This window comes from Penicillium soppii, assembly GCF_028829465.1.
Source record: "Penicillium soppii strain IBT 18220 chromosome Unknown utg000001l, whole genome shotgun sequence".
Classification (NCBI taxonomy): domain Eukaryota; kingdom Fungi; phylum Ascomycota; class Eurotiomycetes; order Eurotiales; family Aspergillaceae; genus Penicillium; species Penicillium soppii.
Genome location: NW_026643231.1, coordinates 1842315 through 1860742, shown reverse-complemented (window position 1 = coordinate 1860742; position 18428 = coordinate 1842315). Strand labels below are relative to the sequence as shown.

Here is an 18428-nt window from a genome sequence, read left to right as displayed (position 1 = left end):
CTGGCATCAATTCAATGAATGAAGGCATTCTGTGATTACTAGGCCTAGACTGCATGAACCCCACTTTTTATCTACATGTACAATTACGCCCCCGGGCTTGGATTATAACAACAACAGCTCACCAGTGGCAGCTCCACCCGCTAGCTGTGGCTGATACCCCTGCTGTTGATTTTGCGTCACGACATATTGCGTCTGAGGCGCACCTCCACCACCGGTACCATCCAGGTCCAAGGAAGCCATTTGCTGAGAGCCAATTCCGCTGAAGTAGGCGTCTGCTGCATCAGCAGCCTCGTTCATGTTGCTGGGCCCTGTGTATGCGGTGTTGGGCCCGGGACCAACCGGGAGATTGGGTGTAGGCGGCGCGTTGATCGGTGTGATTGGATTTCCCGTCGTGGTGATGGTGGCTAGGCCACTGTTACTAGTTGACGCAGAGGCCATATTGGCGGAGGGAGGGTTGTATTCCAGCATATTGCCTGTGCCGTCCTCAACTGGGGGGCGTTGCAAAGCCGGGCTGGGTAACAGACGTCGTGGGCGGGCAGCACGGAAGACTTGATGGATGGGTTTCAGGTATACCGTAGCCAGAGTACCCACGTTCAGACACAGTTCCTCGAGCGTGCGAGGGTCCAGCTTTTCGCTCTCTGCGGTAATTGGAGGTTTTTGACCCATGACCACCTGTTTGGCAGTTGCTGGGTCTGTGGACAACAGTCGCCAGTACATGTAGCCACGGTCGCGAAGATCGGGATCATCTGTTTCTTCAGTGCACCATTTAAGTACTTGCGGTACAAGTTGCTGGCCCTTGGTGGGTCGCTGGATAAATAGCTTGACAGTAGCCGTGAGCAGGGCCAGCTGCACTTCGACCGTTTCGTCGTGGAAAGTAGACAAGTAATCTTGGAGGAGGCCATCTGAATTATCAATGCGATCCGCATACTGGCCAATGATCCAAATAACGGCTGCCTTGGCCTCGGGTTCATCCAGATCGTCGATGTTCCGAATAACGTGGCTGATTATACTTTCGTACTGGTTGGGGTATTTGCGGAAAATGTTGCGGATCACCACTGTTGCTTCTTGGACAATATATGGGATCTTGGCGTCCACCAGCTCCAAGAGTGTATCAATACACTGCTTCGCAGAGGATTCGATTTTGATGGCCAATTTGCCAATAGCCCGAACGGCCTTGCGCACAAAGTGAACGTCAATCTCAGTGGCATATCTGTGCATCAAGTCAGTACATCTTCGAGGCAAATGAAGTAATAAGCACCTACTCTCGGAGCTCTGCCAATACAACGGAGATGTTTTCCTTCGTGGTCAGCATAAACATGAGTTCCAGCTTAGTCACTTTGACGTAAATTGGGTCATTGTAATTGCAGAAGAACACCCGGATATCATTCCGTAAGACCTCCGGTCTCTTCTGGAGAATTAGGATAGCGTTTCGCAGAGCCAGATATTGGACCTCTGGGGGCTTTGAAAGGAGTGTGACGAGAGGTGGGGATAGCTTTTTGCATAATGAGGTGATATGCTTTTCACCCGCAATGTAGTTCATGAGATAAAGAATAACTCGACATGAAGTAAGAACGACGGCGGAATTTTGATGTGAAAGTCGTGGAGCAATTCGCTCTGCTAGCAGAAGTGCCTCGGCAGCATCTTGAGGCACATAGGACATCAACGCCTCCAAAATGTAAGTTTGGCCCCATCTATTTAAACGTTAGCACATTAGTCGATACACGAGAGTTAAGGAATCATACTCAGAGCAGTCTGCCAAAATCGAAACCAACTTCGAGGCGCTGACATAGTCGATGGTAAGAGAAATCGATTCACTTCGGCCCCAAATATCGACCAGCGATGCTAGAACGCTCGACACAACAGTCGGGTTTTCGTCTTTCAACATGCGATTAAGTCGATCAATCAGATCCGAATTTTCCACCATCTTCTTATCATGCTCATATAGCTTAGCAACGCAGAAAGCGGCCGTCTTGCGGACATATGGATCGTTGTCTTGCATAAGGCGTTTGACAGGCTGGAATGTCGCTTCGACAAATTCGCGCACGTGTACATAAGAAATGGTCCGTAGTGCCAGTGCGCGCACGAGTGGGTTGTTATCTGTCATATCCTGCGCATCTGTGTTAAACGCTTGGAAGCTTCATGCAGGGAATCGGGGCCGTACATCAACCAATATTGGCAACGCCTTCAATGCAACCTCGGGTTTCATCCTTGAGTAATTAACCAGGAACAAGAAGCACCTGGGTTCAATATCAGTATTCGCCCGGATTCGTTTGCCAGCTCGCGCATTTTGTGTAGACATACATCTTCTTGATCTCCAAGCTAGGCAGGTTCATGCAATCGATAACATCTGGGAAAAGCGCAATCATGTCGTTGTTGCTCATGGTCATGTTTGCGACAATCTTCTTGAGGGCGATCTTTTTGGCGGAGTAGTTCTTGTCTTTCTTGCCGCCGCTATTGAGCTCCTGCCGTAGCTCTGCAACCTTCCCCTGTGGATTCCGCGAGCGTAAGCCATGTGATGGAACAATAGGAGCAATACCAATGAACATGGGTAATAAAATGAAGTGAGATTTTGGGCTGAGGTAAGAACAGAGCAAGCATATGCCTCCGAATGCCAAAGCAAGCTGCCAAAGCAAGTAGCAAAACGAGGAGAGGTGAAGATACAGAGTGGAATGCGGGGAAGGGGGGTAAGGGCCAAGAATACTGCGTGGATAATCATGCGATCAGAGAAAAGAGCTGAGTCAACTTACCCTAGCGAACAGCTTCGCATCTCCTCCAGAACTCATGGCTGCGGCGTGGACGAATAGCGATTGGGCACTGATAGGCGCGATTCCTTGAGGCGCAGTTTCGGGCTAGGATTCGTTTCTAGTGACCGTGCGAGCGATCACAGGCGATATCGAGCAGAAAATCGTGACAAGACGTAGAGAAACAGCGCAAAGTTGACTCGAAAGCGTCCAGGCCGTCGGAGGATTTGGGGAGGGTCCGGAGGAAAAGGGTGAGACAGGTGTGTATTCACTGCACACTGTGCGTTCGGGATACTCGGAGACGAATCAGATAATGAAAGTGGACATGGTCCTTTAATGAAAACAACCTGTAATCGAGAATCGAAATAAAGAATTGGAGAATTGGAGTTGGTAGAGAAAAGGAGAGTTGAAGGCGGAGTGGACACTGCGGAACAACCTCCCTAGCAACTTCGACCCCGTTCTCAGTTCTGAGATCATCTCCCCACACAACGTCTATCAAGTTCCCATAATGTCGCAAGCACGTCTGCCACCACCACCTCCACCGCAATGGGTTGTTTCGTTGAACTCCCCGATGCCGCGCCCCTCAAAGGCTGCATCCAGCATCCCGGACCCGCCAGGCTTCTCAAGTAGTCGGGGAGGCAAGCAGGTGGGAATACATCCGTCACATGCCCACAGTCCGAGTAAAGGTGCTAATATGGAATGATGCAGCGCCAGCAACAGCAGCAGCAAGCCAGCACCAAGAAAATCGAAGATACCGACGCGCTCAAGATGAAGAAAGCATGGGAGATCGCTATCGCCCCCTCAAAGCAGATCCCAATGAACGCCATCATGATGTACATGTCTGGCAACAGTCTTCAGATCTTCAGTATTATGATGGTTCTCATGCTGTTCAAGGGTCCCATCCAGGGCATCATCAATACCAATGCGGCGTTCGCCAAATACGAAACTCCCTCGACACATTCGCGCCTTCTTGGAGTCAAGGTGGTCTACATGGCAATGCAGCTGGTATTACTAGGACTTGGTATCTGGAAGGTTAATGCGATGGGTCTATTGCCGTATGTCTGCTTCCTGTCACTTTTGACATGGTTTATCGCTAAAACATTTAACCAGAACTACGAGATCGGATTGGCTCGCGTGGGAGTCGGAACGGCAGCCACTGGAGAGTGCTCATTTTGCTTTCAGGTGATCAGATACAAATATACTTTAATTGGTGGAATAATGGTGGAAAGAGGCAGGCTTGACCATGAATGATAGCCTCAATCAGAAATCCAGTGTATCGTGGCAGTGGGAATTGGCCTTGTATTATTGATTAAGCTCCTAAGCATGCATTCGTTTGCCCTAAGAATATATCTCTTAACAGGTTGCATCAGAAAATTTTGATTCATGAAGGTCGTCAAGTTGTGGCATAAATAATTATTGGTCACTTCTCTCTTGTCCAGCCTTCTTGGATTCCTCTTTCAGGCGACGTGCTTCTCTCCAATCGGGACCCTTTCGAATCACAATCAAAAGCAGTGGTGTCGTGGCCAGCATCACGAGTGCAATGAAAGTGAAACACCAGCCACGCCCCATGGCCGAAAGCATGGGATCAATGAGCGCCGTTGCACCCGCTCCCAGTAAGCATCGCCCAAAATTGTTAGCGGCAGTAGCTTTGGCCGCTTGGGTTGGGTATAGATCTACCAGCAGTGTGCTGATGGTATTGAATGCTCCCGTTAAGGTCAATCCCATGAGGAACAAGATGCATGTTGGCGCGGCAAGATGGATTCCATAGTTCAGGAACCAACCAAATGCAAGAACACTAAGGCTTCCCAGAGCGAGAAGAGGAAATGCGATCTGAAGACGAGCTTTCTCAATGGGGAATTTTCGCAGGTCAGTGTGGCGGTTCTTGGTCAATGGGAAGTTCAGCTGCTTTGCAAGCCGGCGGTAGTTGTAGTCTAGAAATTTCCCGTTCCCAATAGAAGCAATGGTGGCACCAAGACCAAACGGAATATAGCATAGACCAACCTGGAGATCGTCCAGACCGTAGAGTTCGTTGTAGATGGAAGGAATGGTTGCGCTCACGTCGTAGAATCCGGCGAAAAGAATAGCGTTGCAGAAGAGAATAAGACTAGTATCTTTCTGAAATACAATAGCAAGAGTCTGGAAGGGATTAGGAAACTTGAGTTTCTGCTTGGGTGCATTGGCCGGAGAAACAACGCCCTCCTCACGAGCCTTTCGGGACTTTAGGTAGCTGATCAAGGACATATTCCATTTCTGCGGCGGCAGTGAACCATCACCAACGATACCTCGGGCTGTTTCTGGGAAGAAGATCAGGAACGGAACCATGAAGGCTCCAGCGAAGATTGTCAGAAACCAAAAGATAGCCCTCCAACCCAGATATTGAGAAAGCAGACCTCCAATAACTGGACCAACAGAAGGTCCCATAAGAGAACCTGCTGTGACAAATCCCATATAGGATCCTCGTTGGGAAGCAGTGGCTACATCAGCGACCACACCAGACGAGAGAGCAATAGTTGTGCTGCTCCCTGCACTTTGCAGGCATCTGAGAACGAAAAGAGCAGCATAGTTGTTTTGGAGGGCGAGTCCGATATTGGCTGCAATGTAAATAGCAAAACACAGAATGTATGCAGGTCGTCGCCCAGCTTTGTCTGCGAAATCACCAATGAACATAGGCGACAGACCTTGAAAAATCTATAGTTTGATGAGTGAAAATGCAAAGCTAAACATACTCTCTCCAAGACTTACCATATAACTCGTTAAAGTCAGATTAATCAATGAATTTGAGACGTGAAGATCTTTCGCCAAAGTATTCAGAGCGGGAAAGTAAATCTGAGAAGAGACAGGCGAGAAAAACCCCGCCCAGGATGCCATAAAGACGATATACCTGCGCTGATTGTCTGTGAAGACTGAGTAGTCCACATCGGCAACATCCCGACTTCCAGTACCCGCGTTCACCAGAACTGATTCAGGGTCCGACACAGACTTTTCTTCTGCCATAGTGACTGACAAGGGCGAGGCCAACCAGTGTCTGGAAACACCTGAGAAGCACGAACAAACCAGGTGAGATTGTTCATTTTTCTCACTAATCCGTTATTGGGAAGAGGGTCCATAAGGATATTGCGCTCGGCCGACAAATTTGCGGAGACGAAATGCCGAGAAGCCGAACGCAGCAAAGCTTTTCTAAGATAAGCATTTCGAGGAAGTTGAATGTGATACTATGATACTATCCCAAGACAATATGTTATTCTTAATCCAGCAACTGAACAGGACATTCACAATAATTATTACAATTTGATCAGCGCATCTTGACCGCATCTTTACACGCCTGCAAGAAGATCTGACAGAATTCCCAAACCTCCGTATATGTATTATACAACGGCGCAGGGGCGACTCGAACCACATCAGGTTTCCTCTCATCGATGACCACACCATTCTCTTCCAAAGAATGCAGAACGTGATCCAATAATCCCGGCTGGAGACGTATACTGAGCTGGGCACCTCGCTCGGCTGGGTTTGATGGGGTGATGAGGGTAAAGGGCTTGTCTTGCGCGGAAGCATCAAGAGGGTACTTCAAAAGAAGATGTTCCAAATATCCCGTGAGTTCGAGAGATTTTTGGCGGATTTCCTTCATTGTAGCTCGATTGAATATTTCAAGGGATGCAATGACGGCGTTGATGTCTAAGACAGAAGGGTTGGACAGCTGGAAACCAGCGGCACCGATTTGGGGTAGGAATTCTACAATTGTCAGTATTGCTTGTCAGTAAATCAGATTGCCACTTACTATTGTCCATGTTGAAGCGCGTTTTGAGATCACTACCCCACCAGCCTGAGAGTCGGGGGCGAAATGTCTCTTCGCTGTCGGACTGTTTTTCATCTACACGCCCGTGGCGTTCGTGGACAAATAGACCGGCGATTCCACCCGGTCCGCTGTTGAGATACTTGTAGTTGCACCAGGCTGCGAAATCCACATTCCAATCATGAAGACGCAAGTCAACATTGCCAGCAGCATGGGCACAGTCCCAGCCGATCAAGATATCTTTTGAGTGAGCGTGGGCTGTGATCCGCTCAATATCAAAATACTGTCCGGTGTAGAATTGGATAGCCGAGAGAAGTACCAAGGCAGTGCTGGAAGCATTTTCATCAATTACCTTGATGATCTGCTCCGTACTGAGGGTAGGCTTGTCTAGATTCTCTGGCTCGATCAAGACCATGCCGTCTTTCGGGTCAAAGTTGTGATGACGAAGTTGAGACTCAACCGCATACTTGGTTACACACGCGTCAGCACACATTCAGATAGAAAAACATGCTCGGGTAATCAGATGACTTTTATAACATACATGGTCACTGGGGAAGGCCTTGCCTTCCAAAATGATCTTATATTTCTCCTTAGTCGGCCGGTAGAAGCTTGCCATTAGCAAGTGCAAGTTGGCTGTCAGGGTACCCATCACTGCCACTTCACTCTGGGAAGCACCCACAATAGGTGCCATAAGCTTAGAGCCTGATGTATCAACATCGACAAAAGGAGGAAGGAGTTGGTCTTCATGCGGCACAAAGTGCCCGGTCACGCCTTTGGTTGCCCAAGTTCGCAGGTACTGTTCAATGTACTTCTGGGTACTGCGAGGCTGAACACCCAATGAGTTACCACAGAAGTAAATGCTTCTTGGATCAGATGCGTCGCTGTCTGGTAGGAAATTCCAAGATTCAAGGTTAGAATGACCGCCCGAGTATGAAAGAACTCCGATACGCACATTCATCTGCTGCCAGGGTGGTTCGCTTCAGATCCTTCTTGGATGGAATAATAAACTCATCCCGGAATGACCGAAGCGGATCTTGAGCATCTAAAGCTTCGGCATATTCTTTCTTGTAAGCCCTGATATCATCCGAATAGGGAAGCGGGGGACCACTTTGAATGTCCCGGATATGCTGGCGGGAGCCCATGACAACAAGATCAGATCTGACTGATAGCCAAGGTACAACAGATATATAATCGCAAAGTCGAGAAACCTAGCAGATCCAAACGCCAGAAGAGTCAATAGTACATCTGCATACAACGCATCTGCAAGTTTCCCCCCGCCATCTGCCTATCACTTCCTGATTAGGACAATTATTCTGTCCGGTATTCCCGCCCTTATTCGACCAATCAAATTCCAAATTGGCCAGCATATGTAATCGGAATCGGACGATTTGATATCTAAGCAAACCGACTTGCCCAGCTGTGTTTTCCACAATTTATCTTTCGATCTTGATCTTGATCTTGTCTACATACCAACCATGTCGCGTCCTTTGTTATCGTTAACAGCTACCCGCCAGCTCACCCAAGCCCCAGCCTGCCGATTCTTCTCAACTTCCCGGGCTCTGCGTCTCTCCGCATTCCCCGACGGCCAACTCAATACTCGCCGCTGCGCCGTCGCAAGTGGCGCCACGCTTTTCAACCGCTCAATCCCAAAAGTTTCCCCTTCTGCTTATACTCGCCAACGCTTTGTCAATTTCTCTTCATCGTCCGTTCGCTCGGCTACCAAGGTTACGCAAAATCCGAGAACCGGAGATGATGGCGAGTCTCTTATGATTTCTATATCGCCACGGGCTGTAGAGGTGAGTTGATACTGGTTTCTTTGCAATTACAGCTCTTGCGTTTTCTGTTTGATTTGCTATCATGAGGCTGTGCTGGGGCGAACGGGAAGCTACCTGGACCGCATCGGGAGACGAACACCGGGGGTACTGGGACCGGTTTGCTTCAGATGGAAGAAAGTGGACGACTCATCCGCCGTCATATGGTCCCTTCAACTTCTCTTTCGAGTACATGCGACCATAGGGTGTGGAAAACAGGGCTTCCCGTCCGCTCAGCCGTACTTAAGCCACACGCCGGTGAGTTAGTAGTTGGGTGGGTGACCACCAGCGAATCCTCACTGTTGCATGTATTTGTTTTTTTCTCTTTCTTTTTTGTTTTCGCTTTTGTTGTTGAGAAATGCTACCTTCTCGCGGTTGTTCTTCTTCTAGTATCGAGGCTAACTTGACCCAGCGTCTCCGCGACATCACAGACCCATCATCTTCTCCCTCCGCCATCAAAGAAGAGAATCCATACCACCATCTCCGTATCACAGTAACCAGTGGCGGGTGTCATGGTTTCCAATATATGATGTCTCTTGAAGGGGCTTCAAAAATTGACCCAGAAGAAGACACTATCTTCGAGGGAGAAGCAGATGCCTCGGGGCCCGCAGCCGGAGAAGCCAAGGTTGTCATGGATGAGCCATCTCTTGAGTTGCTCCATGGAAGCACTGTGGATTATACCACTGAGTTGATTGGAAGCCAGTTCAAAATCGTGGATAACCCACGTGCAACAAGTAATTGCGGTTGCGGAACGAGTTTCGATGTCAGTGATTGATCAAGAGTCATCCATACAGAGTCATAGGATATTTTCTCCTTTTTCTTTCATTCTCTCATGTACATCATATTACATTCTGCACTTTGGAAAGATAGATAATTGCATGCTATACCCCTCTTCTCTTGCATATCTATCCTCCGTACCATTGGCTATATTAGCAAACCACAAGATTCATCTTTCCGTAGCCATGGAACTTGGTACAGTGTATATTTACATTCATCGATGTAAATCGAGGCTAATAAACAAATTTTGTATAAAACAAGAGTGAAACCAATGCCCTGTCATAGCTTGGCAGCTGTCCAGGTGTCTCTGACTATACATCATGGCTGTCTGGTGGTTTTGATTAAACAATTCTACAGGAGCTTAGTATCACAAACTTTCCAAAGCATATAAAAGCATATCAGAGGTTCTGGGCCCCAATATATATATATATGTTGACGAAAATAATGTGCAATCGAAGGGAGATATGGAAGAAATATCTGCTCCCCTCGAACCAAGTGAGCAGTTTTAGTGAAAGTAAGTTGGAAATCATTTGAGCCAAGCTCAATAGAATGAACTGGTAATTCTCAAAGGTATTTACTTCCACCTCGAAGCAAATTTCGTGTTGCGTTGACCTTCAACGACCACTCGCTGCAGCTGCGCAAGCTCTTACCCCGTCTTCAGTCTAACAACCTTATGAAGACTCTGGTCGACCTTTCTGTTGAGATGGTCTTACTTATCATGGAGTTTCTCCTCATTGAAGCTATCGTTTGTCTAACACTCTGCAATCATCAGCTCTTCACAATTATTTGGAACCGATGGAAGCCTCACTTAGGGACCTGGACAAGCTATAGTTTCTGTCAAAGCTGGAGCTTGATCACCCACACTACTATTTCTGCCATTTCTGCTTTGTTTTGCATCGGGTTGAGGAGTCGAAATTGAAAGTCCTTGAACCATCAGACCCATGGGTCGAGCCTAATTGTCGCGTACCTTGTCCGGGTGCTCAGGCAAGGAGTACTGATTTCATTCTGCGCACCCACGACAGGTTCTTCCTCATCACATCTCGGTTTTCGTTTCTTCATCTTCAACAAGTTATGAAACAGTTCTATCACGGCCCTGAATACGGCATCAGTTAAAGGCGTTGCTTGTTTGTGTGCCTGCTTGCTATCCTTGTTTGACCTTCCTCCCTAGCAATATGTAGGGAGGTAACGACTATGAATAGCAATTCGCTTTCGGCACCTCTCGTGTTCTGAGAGATTTGATCCTATTTGTGTAATGTCTACACTCTATTCACGTGGAATTTGACCGGTGTGAGGCTGCCTAAATGCAAGCAATCTATACTCCGATATGCTTGTGGCCTATCTCATGGCTTTCAGCGGTGTTGGCTGTCTTTCTTGTTCAACCCAGGGTATCAGAAGCCTCCAACAAGGATCTAGTTAGATCATCCGTACTACCTGCATATTGATAGGTCCACATGATTGATAAGTTGTACTTTCAAATTTGAGCAATCTAGATCGTCAATAGGAACAATATGTATGAATCTTAGGTGACGTATTCTGTTTACTAGGGATAGTATAACAGTACTCTCACATCGAAATAGATGTCCACTGATAATAGATAAATATCCAAATATGCTGGCACTTATATAGCCTAAGGTTAAACAAAGCACAGCAAAAATATCCTATAAATATAAGTGTGTAATGATTAAATATGGAGGGGTTGTAAATGGACAAGTTGGACTCCGAGTCGGGAACTCCAAACTGGCCCGTGCACCCCTCGACCTTCTCCAAGCCTCACACATGACCATCCCTCTTCCAACTTGATGCGCTCCGCGTTTCGTTATTTTATGGCCTAGACTTTGCTATCCAATGTCCACCCTGGGGTGTGGTTTGCAAATATGGCCCAAGCAGGTGCAATGACAGACGTGACGCAACGACTATTCGTGGAGCTCAAGTCGAAGAATGAGGAGGCCAGGGCCAGAGCTGCCTATGAGCTCTATGACAACGTCCTCTCTGTCTCCAGAGGTATGGTTGCACTTTTGAAGCTCGGGAATCTGTACGCATAATCTGACAATCGTTCTCATAGATTGGCCCAACGAGAAGTTTGTCGAGTTTTACAATGCGGTCAGCCAACGGATCGCCCAACTTGTCGTGAACGGGAGTGATGCCAACGAGAGAATCGGTGGATTATTAGCACTCGACCGATTGATTGATTTTGACGGTGTTGACGCCGCCCAAAAAACAACTAGATTCGCCAGCTATCTTCGATCCGCCTTGCGCAGTAATGACAATGTGGTGTTAGTTTATGCGGCCCGATCGCTGGGCCGCCTTGCGAAGCCCGGCGGTGCTCTCACCGCAGAACTAGTGGAAAGTGAGATCCAATCAGCATTGGAATGGTTACAATCAGAGCGACAGGAGAGTCGGCGCTTCGCAGCAGTGCTTGTGATCCGGGAACTTGCCAAGGGCTCACCAACACTTCTCTATGGGTTCGTTCCACAGGTCTTTGAGCTCGTTTGGGTTGCCATCAGAGATCCAAAGGTTCTCATCCGGGAGACTGCTGCCGAGGCCGTGGGTGAGTGCTTCGAGATCATCGTGGCTCGTGACTCTCAAGTTCGGCAGTCATGGTTTGCACGTATCCACGACGAAGCACTCCTAGGCTTAAAGTCCCACAACATCGATTGGATCCACGGTTCCCTCTTGATCCTCAAAGAGCTGATTTTGAAGGGTACGATGTTCATGAAAGAACATTATCGAAATGCATGTGAAATTATTCTCCGTCTCAAGGACCACCGTGACCCAAAGATTCGCACCGAAGTCGTTACCACCATCCCCATTCTCGCCTCCTACTCCCCTACCGATTTCATTGAGATTTATCTTCATCGTTTCATGATCTATCTTCAGGCTCAATTGAAGCGAGACAAAGAGCGAAACGCCGCCTTCATTGCTATTGGCAAGATCGCCAATGCAGTCGGCCCTGCCATCGGTCAATATCTTGATGGCATTATAATCTACATCCGAGAGGGCCTTGCGATGAAAGCAAGAAACCGACCGGGCGTCAACGAGGCACCGATGTTCGAGTGTATCAGTATGCTCTCACTAGCTGTCGGACAGGCCCTCGCAAAGTATATGGAGGTTCTTCTAGATCAGATCTTCGCCTGCGGGCTTAGCAAATCATTGACGCAGGCTCTAGTCGATATGGCTCATTACATTCCTCCTATCAAACCCATGATCCAAGAAAAGCTCCTTGATATGCTGAGTATCATCCTTTGTGGAACGCCATTCCGACCCCTCGGCTGTCCTGAAAACCGACTCCCTCCAATGCCATCCTTCGCTAAAGACTTTGCGCCTCATGAGATTCACTCTGACTCCGATATTGCCTTAGCTCTTCATACCCTGGGCAGCTTTGACTTTTCTGGACACGTACTGAACGAGTTTGTGCGGGACGTTGCCATCAACTACGTGGAAAATGACAATCCTGAAATCCGAAAAGCTTCAGCTCTTACATGTTGTCAGCTGTTCGTTCACGATCCAATCATCAACCAGACTAGCGGACACTCGATCCAGGTTGTCAGCGAGGTCATTGACAAGCTTTTGACTGTTGGTGTGGGAGATCCCGACCCGGAAATTCGACGCACAGTTTTGTGGTCGCTGGATCGCAAGTTTGATCGTCACTTGGCACGACCAGAGAACATCAGATGCTTGTTCTTGGCTGTCAATGACGAAATTTTTGATGTCAAAGAAGCAGCAATCTGCATCATCGGTCGACTTTCCAGCGTTAACCCTGCTTATGTTTTCCCACCACTACGAAAACTCCTGGTCAACCTCCTGACTGGACTTGGATTCGCAAATTCCGCTCGTCAAAAAGAGGAAACAGCTCAACTCATCAGTTTGTTTGTTTCGAACGCGACGAAATTAATCAGGTCGTATGTAGACCCCATGGTGACAGCATTGTTGCCGAAATCAACAGACATCAATCCCGGCGTCGCCGCCACTACTTTGAAGGCAGTTGGCGAGCTTGCCAATGTCGGTGGTCACGAAATGAGACGATACTTGCCGCAGATCATGCCTATAATTTTGGACTCGCTTCAGGACCTCTCATCGCACACCAAACGAGAAGCTGCGCTTCGGACATTGGGACAACTGGCCAGCAACTCGGGTTACGTTATCGAGCCTTTCCTTGAATACCCTCATCTTCTCGCCGTACTCATCAACATCATCAAGACAGAACAGACGGGCTCTCTACGAAAGGAGACCATCAAGCTTCTTGGTGTTCTCGGTGCTCTCGACCCCTACAAGTATCAACAGATCAGCGAGATTGAACCAGATGTACACCACATTAACGAAATCCAGAAAGTTTCTGATGTGGCGCTCATCATGCAAGGTCTGACACCATCCAATGAGGAATACTACCCTACTGTGGTCATCCACACTTTGCTGCAGAACATTCTGCGAGAGAACTCGTTGGCACAATACCACTCAGCTGTGATTGACGCAATCGTCACGATTTTCAAGACCATGGGCCTGAAATGTGTTCCGTTCCTTGGACAAATCATTCCTGGATTCATCTTGGTTATCAGAAGTTCCCCTGCTAGTCGCCTCGAGTCATATTTCAACCAGATGGCAATCTTGGTGAACATTGTGCGACAACACATTCGCGCCTTCCTGCCAGAGATCATCGAAGTAATCAGAGACTTCTGGGATGCATCATCTCAAATCCAGGGTACTATTTTGTCCCTGGTTGAGGCCATTGCTCGCTCATTGGAAGGGGAGTTCAGAAAATATCTCGCTGGTTTGATTCCATTGATGCTCGGTTCACTTGACCAAGACACGAGTCCTCGTCGCCAGCCATCTGAGAAAATTCTCAATGCCCTTCTGATTTTTGGTACAAGTGGAGAGGAATACATGCACCTCATCATTCCTTCTATTGTGCGTCTGTTTGATCGTCCACAGAATCCCCAGAATATCCGCAAGTCTGCTATCGATAGCTTGACCAAGTTATCGCGGCAAGTCAATGTTTCTGACTTTGCATCCCTCATGGTCCACTCCCTTTCCCGCGTTGTGGCTAGCGGTGATCGTGTTCTGCGTCAAGCCGCGCTGGACTGCATTTGTGCTCTGATCTTCCAGCTGGGCCAGGATTTCACGCACTACATTCATCTCCTCAACAAGGTCATGAAAACCAATCAAATCACACATGTCAACTATCAAATCTTGGTGACGAAACTCCAAAATGGCGACCCACTCCCACAGGATCTCAGCCCGGAAGAGGCATACTCTTTCCCTGCCGACGATACCAACTTTGCGGAAATTGGACAAAAGAAGATCGTGGTGAACCAGCAACATCTGAAGAACGCCTGGGACGCTTCACAAAAGTCCACTCGAGAAGATTGGCAGGAATGGATTCGTCGCTTCAGCATCGAGCTTTTGAAGGAATCTCCATCGCCAGCGCTGCGTGCCTGTGCCAGTTTGGCTGGAATTTACCAACCCTTAGCCAGAGACCTTTTCAACGCCGCGTTCGTATCATGCTGGACCGAGTTGTATGACCAATACCAAGAGGAGCTCGTTCGCTCGATTGAGAAGGCTCTCACTTCTTCCAATATCTCACCGGAGATCTTGCAGATCCTTCTGAATTTGGCCGAATTTATGGAGCATGATGACAAGGCTCTTCCCATCGATATTCGCACTCTTGGAAAATACGCAGCGAAGTGTCATGCATTCGCCAAAGCTCTTCACTACAAAGAACTCGAGTTTGAGCAAGACCAGAACTCGGGTGCTGTCGAGGCCTTGATTACCATCAACAACCAACTTCAACAGTCTGACGCTGCTATTGGTATCCTCCGCAAAGCGCAGGCGTATCGTGATGTAGAGCTCAAAGAAACATGGTTCGAGAAGCTCCAACGGTGGGAAGAAGCTCTTGCTGCGTACAAACGACGCGAAAAGTCCGACCCAGACTCCTTTGGTATCACAATGGGTAAGATGCGCTGTCTTCACGCTCTTGGTGAGTGGAAGGTTCTCTCGGACCTTGCCCAAGAAAAGTGGAACCTAGCATCATTGGAGCATCGCCGAGCTATTGCACCTCTCGCAGCCGCCGCCGCCTGGGGTCGGGGCCAGTGGGAGCTGATGGACTCTTACCTTGGTGTCATGAAAGAACAGTCCCCCGATCGCTCATTCTTCGGTGCAATCTTGGCAATCCATCGTAACCAATTCGAGGAGGCCAATATGTACATCGAGAAGGCACGAAATGGTCTCGACACAGAGTTGTCTGCTCTCCTTGGAGAATCATACAACCGTGCCTATAACGTTGTTGTCAGGGTTCAGATGCTCGCTGAGCTCGAAGAGATCATCACATACAAGCAAAACATTGGTGACCCCGAAAAGCAAGATGCCATGCGTAAAACCTGGAATCAAAGGCTGCTTGGGTGTCAACAGAATGTGGAAGTGTGGCAGCGCATGCTCAAGGTTCGAGCTCTTGTCACTGCCCCGCGCGAGAACCTCGATATGTCGATCAAGTTCGCCAATCTTTGCCGCAAATCCAACCGCATGGGCCTTGCAGAACGATCTCTTGCGTCTCTAGAGACGGTAGTAGCAGATGCCAATGGCATGCGAACTATCGCACCCCCCGAGGTCACATACGCTAGGTTGAAGTTCAGTTGGGCAAATGGCCATCAACAAGAATCCCTCGAAATGCTGAAGGAATTTACTTCTGGTTTGACCGATGATTTCTCCAGGTACAACACACTCGTGGCAACAAACCCTGAACATCATGGAGTTAATGGAGTCAACGGGGTACCTGACCAAAACCATCTGGATGCCGACAGCTTACGTGAACGGATTGGAGATGTCAACAAATTCCGAAAGCTTCTGTCTAAGAGTTATCTTAGACAGGGAGAGTGGCAGACAACCCTCCAGAATGGTGATTGGAGACCGGAACACGTTCGTGAGGTCCTGAATGCCTACTCTGCAGCAACCCAGTACAACCGTGATTCGTACAAGGCCTGGCACTCCTGGGCACTTGCAAACTTTGAAGTTGTTACGACCATCTCAAACCAAGCTAATAATCGTGAGGGTTCTCCCTCGCCAGTTCCCGCCCACATCATTGCAGAGCATGTGATCCCTGCTATGCGTGGTTTCATCCGTTCCATTGCCCTGTCTTTGACATCTTCATTGCAAGATACTCTGAGGTTGCTTACTCTGTGGTTCACGCATGGTGGAGATCATGAAGTAAACAATGTTGTCACAGAAGGATTCGCCGCTGTGAACATTGACACCTGGCTTACTGTTACCCCTCAATTGATCGCTCGAATCAATCAGCCTAACATCAGGGTACGGGGTGCTGTCCACAGGCTACTTGCCGAGGTCGGAAAAGCCCATCCTCAAGCCCTGGTTTACCCACTGACGGTGGCAATGAAATCGAACGTCACACGTCGCTCTCAGTCTGCCAGCAACATTATGGAAAGCATGCGGCAACATAGTGCCAAGCTTGTCGAGCAGGCAGATCTTGTCAGTCATGAGCTGATTCGAGTTGCGGTTCTGTGGCATGAACTCTGGCACGAGGGTCTGGAAGAAGCTTCTCGTCTTTACTTCGGCGATCACAATGTCGAGGGTATGTTCTCAACGCTTGCTCCTTTCCATGATATGCTGGACAAGGGTGCCGAGACCCTTCGCGAGGTGTCATTCGCGCAAGCTTTCGGGCGTGATTTGGCCGAGGCCAAGCATTACTGCATGATGTATCGTGAATCGGAAGAAATTGGCGATCTCAACCAAGCCTGGGACTTGTATTACACTGTGTTCAGAAAGATCAGCAGGCAACTACCACAATTATCGACACTTGACCTCAAATATGTGTCCCCTCGACTCAAGGACTGCTCAGACCTTGACCTTGCCGTGCCGGGAACATACCAAAGTGGCAAGCCAATCATCCGAATCATGAGCTTTGACCCAATCTTGCTTGTCTTGCAGACCAAGAAACGACCGCGTCGCATGACACTCAAGGGCAGTAATGGAAGCTCTTACATGTACCTTGTCAAAGGTCACGAAGACATGCGACAAGATGAGAGAGTCATGCAGCTGTTTGGACTGTGTAACACCTTGCTGGATAACGATGGTGAGAGTTTCAAGCGACACTTGACAGTCCAACGCTTCCCCGCCATTCCTTTGTCTCAAAGCTCCGGTCTGCTAGGATGGGTGTCTAACAGTGACACTCTACATGCCGTGATCAAGGAATACCGAGAAAGTCGCCGCATTCTGCTCAATATTGAGCACCGGATCATGTTGCAAATGGCGCCTGACTACGATAGTCTCACTCTCATGCAGAAGGTCGAGGTCTTTGGCTACGCTATGGACAACACAACCGGCAAAGATCTGTACCGGGTCCTTTGGCTTAAGAGTAAGAGCTCCGAAGCTTGGCTGGAACGACGAACCAACTACACTCGTTCACTCGGTGTTATGTCCATGGTGGGCTACATCCTTGGTCTTGGAGACCGACATCCGTCCAACTTGCTGTTGGATCGTGGCAATGGCCGAGTCGTTCATATTGATTTCGGTGACTGTTTCGAGATCGCAATGCACAGAGAGAAGTTCCCGGAGCGAGTACCGTTCCGTCTCACCCGCATGTTGACCTTCGCTATGGAAGTAAGCAACATCGAGGGAAGCTACCGTATTACTTGCGAGGCCGTCATGCGTGTTCTACGCGAGAACAAAGACTCCTTGATGGCTGTACTTGAAGCTGTAAGTGACCTAACATCCCATTTTTTTTTCTTTCAACGATGATCGCTAATTTGCGTCGCAGTTCATTCATGATCCTTTGATCAACTGGCGTCTGGGTGCACAAGAGTCTCCTGAACGAGTATCTCTCACCACAGAACGCCGCCAGTCCATCATCGAAGGTGTAAACTTTGAGCACAGTATCCAACCAGGTGACTTCTCCCGTCGCCGTCGCCCCTCCATCCTTGAAGGTGGTATCCTCGATGCCCCTGAGGGTGTTCCACAAGAAGCCCGAGAGGCGCAGAATGCCCGTGCTCTCCAAGTTCTTGCACGAGTCAAGGAGAAGCTTACTGGACGAGACTTCAAACACAGCAACGAGCTGAGTGTCAGCGACCAAGTGGATAAGCTTCTTGCACAGGCGACCAACGTTGAGAATATCTGTCAACACTGGATCGGATGGTGTAGTTTCTGGTAACCTGGCTTTGGCTTCCGGAGTTCCGCGGCGTGGATGATGATATGATACGATGCGTTTTGTTATTCCTTTTCACACTACTATACTTAGAGTCACCCCATTACTCGTTCTTTTGGATTTTATTTTGAACTTTTTGAGCTGCTTAATATCTCTGGCTC

General features: G+C 48.5%; 6 protein-coding genes across 6 annotated transcripts; 3 read left to right on the top strand and 3 right to left on the bottom strand.

Moving 5' to 3' along the window:
- Positions 1-102: 102 nt before the first annotated feature.
- On the bottom strand, positions 103-2546 carry N7529_000716 (putative AP-2 adaptor complex subunit beta; the record flags this gene model as incomplete). Its single annotated transcript, XM_057236247.1, has 5 exons — positions 103-1210; positions 1263-1691; positions 1743-2107; positions 2162-2237; positions 2302-2546. 5 exons carry the CDS (start codon positions 2544-2546, stop codon positions 103-105), a joined length of 2223 nt encoding a protein of 740 aa, XP_057103050.1.
- Positions 2547-3249: 703 nt separating this feature from the next.
- Positions 3250-3927, top strand: N7529_000715 (ER membrane protein complex subunit 4; the record flags this gene model as incomplete). The annotated part of the gene is made up of 3 exons (XM_057236246.1): positions 3250-3387; positions 3450-3796; positions 3852-3927. 3 exons carry the CDS (start codon positions 3250-3252, stop codon positions 3925-3927), a joined length of 561 nt encoding a protein of 186 aa, XP_057103049.1.
- Positions 3928-4154: 227 nt separating this feature from the next.
- Positions 4155-5735, bottom strand: N7529_000714 (MFS transporter; the record flags this gene model as incomplete). The annotated part of the gene is made up of 2 exons (XM_057236245.1): positions 4155-5429; positions 5484-5735. The coding sequence occupies 2 exons, from the start codon at positions 5733-5735 to the stop codon at positions 4155-4157; spliced, it is 1527 nt and encodes a 508-aa protein (XP_057103048.1).
- A 298-nt stretch (positions 5736-6033) lies between these two features.
- On the bottom strand, positions 6034-7676 carry bna5-1 (kynureninase; the record flags this gene model as incomplete). Its single annotated transcript, XM_057236244.1, has 4 exons — positions 6034-6473; positions 6520-7000; positions 7076-7419; positions 7487-7676. The coding sequence occupies 4 exons, from the start codon at positions 7674-7676 to the stop codon at positions 6034-6036; spliced, it is 1455 nt and encodes a 484-aa protein (XP_057103047.1).
- Positions 7677-8009: 333 nt separating this feature from the next.
- Positions 8010-9120, top strand: N7529_000712 (HesB/IscA family protein; the record flags this gene model as incomplete). Its single annotated transcript, XM_057236243.1, has 2 exons — positions 8010-8330; positions 8758-9120. The coding sequence occupies 2 exons, from the start codon at positions 8010-8012 to the stop codon at positions 9118-9120; spliced, it is 684 nt and encodes a 227-aa protein (XP_057103046.1).
- Positions 9121-10996: 1876 nt separating this feature from the next.
- On the top strand, positions 10997-18273 carry tor (putative TOR pathway phosphatidylinositol 3-kinase TorA; the record flags this gene model as incomplete). Its single annotated transcript, XM_057236242.1, has 3 exons — positions 10997-11123; positions 11185-17822; positions 17884-18273. The coding sequence occupies 3 exons, from the start codon at positions 10997-10999 to the stop codon at positions 18271-18273; spliced, it is 7155 nt and encodes a 2384-aa protein (XP_057103045.1).
- Between the last annotated feature and the right edge of the window lie 155 nt (positions 18274-18428).